General features: G+C 40.3%; 1 protein-coding gene across 2 annotated transcripts in view; it reads left to right on the forward strand.

Moving 5' to 3' along the window:
* The window catches only part of TMEM131 (transmembrane protein 131), a 221,740-nt gene extending 217,495 nt beyond the window's left edge, over positions 1-4,245 (forward strand). The window contains exons 39-41 of one of the 2 annotated variants that reach the window (XM_058534507.1): positions 1,007-1,104; positions 1,883-2,043; positions 3,158-4,245. In XM_058534507.1, the coding sequence (XP_058390490.1) occupies positions 1,007-1,104; positions 1,883-2,043; positions 3,158-3,442 (544 nt within the window). In that variant the 3' untranslated portion in view covers positions 3,443-4,245. The remainder of the gene's footprint in view (positions 1-1,006; positions 1,105-1,882; positions 2,044-3,157) is intronic. The other variant, XM_058534508.1, reaches the window with a different exon arrangement.
* Positions 4,246-8,811: the final 4,566 nt, after the last annotated feature.

The following is an 8,811-nucleotide window of genomic DNA, read 5'->3' on the forward strand; positions in this document are numbered from 1 at the left end:
ATGACAAGTAGGCATTTGTGGTCACAAGTGCGAGGCACCTCTAGGAATCTTGATGTCGGATCGAAGCAGAAAGCCGGGTTGCTGTGCTTCCCCGACAGAGAGGAGGAGGTGCACACGTCACGTCTTCGCCCAGTGGAGAGGGAGATGGGTGTCCTGCATTCTCAATTTGTTCTCATCCTTCTCCATCATCATGGTCTGTTGTAAGAAAGGATGTGATCTGATAATTAGAAATAGAAGAACAAAAATGTATTTGAGAGGAAGGAAATTCGAGCAAATACTAGACAATTTAGAGTAAATTCTTGGATATGCCGCTTTCCTGACCCAGAGCAACCACGGCAGCCATGGTGGCACGCGGTGATTACCCGGGTTCATTTTCCCAGATAAATAACAACAACAATAATAATAAAGATTGTGTCAGTAAGTAGAGCCCCAATTTTATCTGCTTGGCACTAAAAGGAAATGAGTCCTAGATTTGAAATAGTTTTTTAATAAATTTTCCATTACCAAAAAGTAAACATAAGGAAGAAATGCCAGGGCCGGCCCCGTGGCTTAGTGGTTAAGTGCGCGCTCCGCTACTGGCGGCCCGAGTTTGGATCCCGGGTGCACACCGATGCACCGTTTGTCCGGCCACGCTGAGGCCATGTCCCACATACAGCAACTAGAAGGATGTGCAGCTATGACATACAACTGTCTACTGGGGCTTTGGGGGAAAAAATTAATTAATTAATTAATTAAATTAAAGAAAAAAAAAAAGGAAGAAATGCCTGTTTTCTCTGCCAAACTCTTGCTTTGCACACGCTCTCAGTTTGTGATGGGGTGTGGGAAGGTCTCTGTCCCTCAGTCCTTTGTGATATCGAAGCCATTCTTCAGTTCTCCCTTCGTCTTTCTTGTAAATATTTGAGTACCCCCGTTGAGGCAGTATCTCCTGTTTGTGAAGCTGTACGTAAGGATCCATTTCCACTAACATCACACGTTTTTGTGTTGCATTTTCCTCTCATAACACCAGCTCGGGTTTGTGGAGTCCCGTCAGCAGCCCCAGCAGCCCTGACTTCACACCCCTCAATTCGTTCTCGGCCTTTGGAAATTCTTTTAACCTAACTGGTGGTGAGTGTTTAACGCTAGCCCTGTTACTAATGAGCTGCGGACAAAGAAGGAAGGAAGATGAGGTCTAGTTCTACATGTGGAGACACACACTGAGAAAGAGAGGAGAGCGTGATTGTCATTTAGGACGTTTTTAAAAGACGTGTTTCCTTTGTATCTGTAGTCAGGCACCAGCAGACATAGACATATGTGGGCTGACCTCAGGAAAGTGGGTCTGTTCTTGCTCTTCTGGACACACCCTCAGGGGCCTGGCACAGCGTGCCACGTCGAAGGAGACCCAGCAGGAGGCTCCCGGAAGGGTCCCCCTCTCCCCCCACCACCAGCCCAAATGTGTGGTGAAACAGGCTCGATGCCATGTGAGCCCCAGTTGGTTTGTGTTCCACGGGAGTTATTTAAGAGCTTCGAGAAAGGATTCTGTATCTGAAATATGACTCCTGGCTGGGCTGAGGCTCCTTATTTTTCCTTGCTGTCCAGAATTAGAAGCGAGGATGTGAGTTTTGCATTAGCTGTGATCATAATATTCAAGCTGGGGGGTGTTTACCTGTGACGTCATCCAGCTATGGGGATGGGTGAAGTGTTCAAATCCTGTGCTGTGTGCTCGAGTCCTGGGGACCATCCCCTGCCCCCTGTTCCCCCTGGAGTGTGGTGGGAGCTGAGAAGTAAGTGTGACGGCCCCAAGTGAGCAGTGGGGGGATATGTGCCGCTGAGTGAAGCCCTGTCTCAGCCTGGGTGAGCATGGCAAAATCAAATATGGACTTGACAATTGCTTCGTTATTTTCAGAAGTTTTCAGCAAACTCGGGTTATCTCGGTCATGCAATCAGGCCTCCCAGAGGAGCTGGAATGAGTTTAGTAGTGGCCCTTCATACCTGTGGGACTCTCCAGCAACGGATCCCGGCCCTTCCTGGCCAGCCAGTTCCGGTTCCCCAACACACACAGCCACAGTGAGTACTCAGGCCTGGGCCTCACTGCTCACTCGTCATTACTGCCACGCCATCTCTTGGATGGCACCAACACAGTTATAAACAACAATTAGCAGTGTGGAAGGGGTGGGTTGGTATTTTTATTGTCTCCGTTGCTGTATCTTCATATTCTGCCAAAGTGACCCATCAATATTCTTCGGAGCCATTGTAGTCAAAAAATTGTGGGAAGAACAGCTGAGCAGCTGTGGGGTTGGTCTCTGAATTCTCTCCTCGTAGAGCACGGTCGTTTCAGCCTCTTCCTGACCTGTAAGTGAGACCACAAGGGCGGCTGTGGGCCCTTTCTGCCGTGTCTGAGGTCAGACAGTGACTGAGTGTGGCCCCCACTGTCTACATAAGGCAGCCCCGCGAGCCCCCCAGAAGCCCACTGCTGCGGGGTTGCATCTAGTTTTGTTTCTGAGAAGCACCTGTGTCTTCTCTTGAGCTTTTCTAGTGTGCATTTGTTTGCTTTTCAGCTAAATTTTTCTGCAAAGATCATGCTCCAAAAAAGTATTCTTACCAAGGAAAATAATTACTGGTTTAAGCTTTCACAAAATTGTGACAGAAAAATGTGATCCCACTGTGATTACTTCATTCTCAGGACAAGTAAATCAGACAAGCATGGTTTAACGGTAGATATTTTAACTTCATAGATTCCAAAGTTTGTCTTTACTTGTAATCCTTCTGGCTTTGGTTTTCAAAGTATCTTAACCGTTCTTTAAAACAGGGGTCAGGAAATATTTTAGGCTTCCCAGGTCCTACTATTTCTGTGGCGGCTCTTCAGCTCCACCCTAGTGGTGCAGCCGTCACCATGGACAGCAGGTGAACCAATGGGCGTGGCTGTGTCCCAGGGACACTTCCATTTGCAGAAGCAGGCAGGGCTGGATTTGGCCCACTGGCTGTAGTTTGCCAGCCCTTCTTTAGAGTAGCAGAACCATCTGCTCAGACTCTGGGATGGCTATATGTGTAAAACATTTGTTTTAAAATAAATAAAGTGAAAGACTTCTATGACCTTTTCCAGCCTAACCTTCACCACTTGACCGTGTGCCTGCCGGTCTCAACGCTAATGCTCCCTGCTGTACGTTTTCTGTTTTGTCAGTCAGTCCTTGGCAATGCCAGTGGCTTATGGTCCACCACTCCATTCAGCAACCCGATCTGGTCCAGCAGTCTCAGCAGCGCCCTTCCCTTCACCACTCCAGCAAACACGCTGACAAGCATTGGCCTCATGGGCACAGAGAGCTCCTCTGCTCCTCATGCTCCTTCCGCCTGCAGTCCAGCTGATGATGTGGGGCAGACCTACAACCCGTGGCGGATATGGAGCCCCACCATCGGAAGAAGAAGTTCCGACCCTTGGTCTAATTCGCACTTCCCTCATGAGAATTGAAATTAGGCATCAAAAAAAAAAAAAAAATAAGTGGGGGCCCCTCGTCTAGATCATGGTATGCCAGTTTTTGAGACATCTTTTTAAGGCTCTTACTGCGTAGCTTCCCACTCCCCACCCTCCTCATCTTTGCAGAACAGACTCCAGCAGGGCAGGCTTGTACCACTCGCTTCTTTCAGATCTTTCTTGCGATTATGATAATGAGATTTGCTGTTGTGCTTTTAGAGAAAAGTCTAGACTCAGCCACAAACTCTAATAAGACCTGTACGTCTGAAAACCTTAACTGTTACCAAGTTTCCACCAACTGTCTTCTTCCATTCTTTATTTATCTATATGAACAAATTTGACATTACAGCTGAGGAAATAATTTGAGTTGATTCAGAAGTCCTGGCATGTGACAATTTTATTAAATTACCAAGTTTGGTTTTTGATAATTTTGCAATATTACGCGCCAAGCTCTAATTTTAAAAATGTATGAGGACTTTGCGCTGGAAAATACAGAGTATTTTTTTAAAATAAGGCTGTCTTTTCAGTCTCATAAAATAAGGCTGTCTTGGTTTAAAAGCAGATTACAGAAATGTAAGTCAACTTTAAGAACAGTGAATGAATGTAAAAACATTCTGTTGAGACCATATGCATTTTCTGTGCTGTTTGTACTTGAGGTATGTAACATTTGTATACCTGAATTTATTTTAAAGATAAACTGAAATGCACATAGCCAAGTCTTGAACTACAAGATTGAATGTGTATTTCTTAAAAATACAACTTTGTGTTGTACTTTGAAATAAATGATGCTTTTTTCAAAAGCCTTGAGTGGTTGTTTGTCTTGTTTTTTTACATGCAAGATGCATTTATTTGGATTCTCTCACACCAGAGTAAAGCATTCTCTCATTGCCGCCTTCTGTAGAATTTGATTTATTATGCTGGAACCCCTTGTGGTCTGATTAAATCCTGTGTATCTCCATGGTAATTACTGAAGGTCCTTGAAAGAAAAAAGTCTACACACCTAAAATTTATTTTTCCTTTTAAGTAGAACTGTGTTGACCCTTTCCCAATTTTAAAACTCCCACAGCTCCTTCAAATGGTACGTGTAGAGACTACAGACAGCAGGCAAGTTCATGGTGCCACAGGGCATCAGTTTGGTTTAGTCTTTCAGGAAGTCTTGCCCACTCCAGCTGGCTCTTGTCACCCTTTTATTTCCAGTCTGTTTTAAAGCTAGCCTTTGGACACACAGCCTTTGCTGGGCAACCAGGAGATGCTAAACATGAATGTTCTTGTCAATTACATCATGAAGAATCCACCCATCCCCAAGCTAAGAGTGGTTTAGTTGAAACACTGTACAGAGTGATTTTTGAGTCTGACCTTCCTCTGCTTTACACCAAAACCAGCCGCATCGCTGTTCCCACTTCTGCTCTGCCCCTCAGGCACACCAGACTCCAGTGCAGTCAGAGCTCTGGGCGCGAGGCGGATGGCGGACCTGGACCTTGTGCAGTCTTACCAGCAGGGTCTCCTGTGTGTACTTGGAAATTCAGGACATGTTTAAGGCTTGAGATCCTCTTTCTACACCAAAGCAAATGATAAGGTGATACACAGCTATGAAAACAAGTGAGCTTCATATTAGCCCCCATTTACAAAAGAAAACATTTTGTTGGCAAACTTTACCTCAGTAAGGGTCTCTCAGGGTTCCTAAACTTGCTCCTTTAAAGAATTGCCTGAGACTCCCAGATGCCTGCCTTTGTTAAGTTCTAATTTCACCCCATGCTGCTCTCATCAGCAGGACTGAGCAACACCATATACGTGAAAAGGGGAAGAAGTAGAAACAAGGGTTTCTGCTGTTTCCTGGGTTTTCCAGATAACTCTCAGCGTGGGTAGTGGCAACATGCTCACTGCCAAACCCAAAGCTTTGATGGGATTCAGTCTAACAGTTTACAGTGAAAAACTTGTTAACACAATGGTTTGCTTCGTACTGGGCCAAGGTTAAGTGTAAAATTAAAAGTTTTGTGTGTATATATATATATAATTGTATAAAATAATGTCTTTAAACAGTTTAATTTTATAAAATTCTTAAAACACTACAATTCACGAAGACTTAATATAACACAATTTTAACATCCAGATTAGTAACTAACTTTAAAAACTTAGACCTAAATTAACTTATAAATAATAATCTTTAAATAGTTGTATAGTTTCTGAAAAGAAAAAACATACAAAAAGAATTAATTTTAATTTACCTTTATTCTTAAAATGTCAATAGATTAAGAAAATAATGCAAATACTTTTAGATGATAGTATATGTTTATGCCATTTCAAAATTATAAAGTAATATGAGATGAGTGCTTATAAAATAGTAACAGTTTTTATATTTCTGGAAGTCTTATGTCTGAAGAAAAAAGTACAAGTCAGTTACTGTTCTAGGTCATAATTAATGTACATGGTTATACTGGGTACAAGTCGTTGCAGATACATTCAGATGTATGCCCAGGACAGTAGACGATGTGCGTCTCTATTGATTTTTAAAAATTGTTACAATTCATCCTAATAAATTTAATATGATATGTAGTATTACTTAATATGCCAAAAGTTGATTATATTTTAAAACTATAGTTAAAAACTCTAAATCATTATGTCTTAGATGATACATATAAAAGAACAATAAAACGAATTATAATGCTCCTAACATAAACACTCAGTAAATTTAGTATTAATAAAAAAATTGTTTTTTATATCTTTATATGCCTAATTGCATACAAATAAAGGTATATTAATAGAGCCTTTTAAAATTTTTCTTACGTAAATAATATACCAAAGGAGTAAAATTAGAGTTTGGGTTTTTCATGTAAAATGATTTAAATTACACCAAATGAAAAAAAATTCCTTTTTGTCACCAAATTATTAACTCTCAATGCTTTTTTACATACCGTTTTTAATTTTGTTAGAGATTCTTTTGGTTTAGCACTGAGTTAATTTTATTTGTTCCTCTTTAAAAGTACTATCACAGAGTTAAATTCATCCTTAAAAAAATATAGACCAATTCCAGAAATTAAATCCTCTCAGTTCACAGATATTTTCTCATACCTGGGCAAATTGGCAAAAAAATAAGAGCAAATATTTATACTGATAGTCTAAATAAAATGTGTTTGGGGGCTAGGCCGCCTAATTTGAATGCTTTAAAAACAAAAAGGCTTCTAACCTTGACAAAAGCCTATGAAGGTTGAATAACCAAGACATTTTAGATGCTTTGATACTAAGACGACAGCTATAATAACAATAAAAGAACACTAAGACCCAGACCCCAATGGCAATGCTTGTGCTGACACCATGCTAAAGAAACCGGCTCAACCCAGAGAACTACTCCTGTAATCTCACTGGTGAGAAAAGGTGGAGACATTCAGAGAGGCTACTGGTAACTGTCAGAACGTGCCCCTGATTAGGAGAAAAGAAAATGAGAGACGTTAACGGCGCGCATTACTCCTGAGGCTAGCCTGCTTACATCACCAAGAAAATTTACAGTGGAGTCTAACAAAATTCTTGATATTACCCATAATTGCAGAGATAAATTGGCAATGTTAGAAATATTGCTAAAGATGTCTCTAACATATGTCCACCCTGTGAACGAAACGATCCTGACAAATTATAAAGGTGGACATGGGCGGGAGCCAGAGCCTTGAAGGCCCTTCAGACTCGTCCAAGGGGCCTTGATACAAATGCCTCCTGCCAGGGATTATAAATATGTTCTGGTTATTGTTTATTTTCACTATGGATTGAACACTTCCTTGCTAGAGAATGAGAGACCTAACTAATGCAAAAACAAAGTGCTTTAATTTGTTTTCCAACATGGAAAATCCCCACCTAGCTCTCTAATGACAGAGATACTCATTTTCCTAGTACTGTTATTAAGAAACACTATAAAGTTCTCTCTTTAATCCAGAAACCTCACTGTCTTTATCTTCCACAATCCTCTAGAAAAGCAGAACTAATGAAATTTTAAAAGTAAAACTGGAATACTTATCAGAAACCTTTGAAATTCTATGACTTAAAAGATTACCATTAGCATAGTGTTCATAAGATCAACCACCTCCAGGGACCACATGTTACTTCCTTATAAATTAATAACATGCCACCTCATACACTTAGAAATTTCACCCCAATCTTAGACACTACGTGATTACAAACATTTCATTTCCAGCTTTATCTCAACAGATACAAACTATATATCCAAAACATCCACTTCTACATGATCTATAGCTTCCATACCAAAGGCACACAAAGAGGAAATTTACCCCTATTATACTAAATAATACTTATCTCCCCATACAATCTGTTCTTCAGTGGGTCACTGCTTGTATCTGTCTGCCACACACTCACCCTGTGTGTTCAGGGTCACTATTGGATGTTCCCAGATATTTACAAATACCCTCCCTCCAGTAATCCATTCTTAAAATGAATACCCAATAATCCAAAATGAAATTATCATAGGCTATTCAAAAAACTTCCAAAAGGGATCATTGATTTGCACTTCATGCATACTCTGTAACTATAATTCCTACCAAGGGAACAAAACAACTAGAGATGATGGTTCAAAATGAATCAGTAATCTTTGCTGAAGTCATAAATGAAGCCCTTTCTGCTCTGAAAGCCCAACAAACTAAGTTCATTCTGTAGAGTTATGAAGGACAATCATACAGCCCTTATTTTCCTCTTAGCTAGCAAAAGGCCAGGTTATGCTACAGCAAATACTTCTTTTTTACACTTATGTAAACACTACATGGAAAATAGTAGCAGAAAATATTCAGCAGAAAATTTGCAGGCCAGAAGGGCGTGGCATGATATATTCAGAGTGCTGAAAGAAAAAACTGCTAACCAAGAATACCCTACCCAGCAAAGTCGTCCTTCAGAATTGAAGAAGAAATAAGAGTTTTCCAGACAAGAGAAAGCTAAAAGAGTTCATCACCACTAGATGGGCCCTTACAAGAAATATTAAAGGGACTTCTTTAAGAAGAAATGAAGGGGCACTAATTAGTAACAGGAAAACATATGAAAGTACAAATCTCACTAGTAAATGTAAATGTATAGTGAAATTCAGAATAATCAAATGTTGTAAAGGTGGTGGGTTAATCACTTACAAAGCTAGCATGGAAGTTAAAAGACAAAAGTAGTAAAAATAATTATAAAATAATTTGTTAATGGATACACAATATAAAAAGATGTAAATTGTGACATCAAAAACACAAAATGTGGGGAGGGGAATAAGAATGTAGAGCTTTAGACTGTGTTCAAACTTAAGTTATTATCAACTTAAAATAGACTGTTATAAATATAAGTTTTTATGTAAGCCTCATAGTCATGCAAAAGATAAAGGAATCTAAGCATAT

The sequence above is a fragment of the Diceros bicornis genome, chromosome 40 (genome assembly GCF_020826845.1).
Source record: "Diceros bicornis minor isolate mBicDic1 chromosome 40, mDicBic1.mat.cur, whole genome shotgun sequence".
Taxonomy (NCBI): domain Eukaryota; kingdom Metazoa; phylum Chordata; class Mammalia; order Perissodactyla; family Rhinocerotidae; genus Diceros; species Diceros bicornis.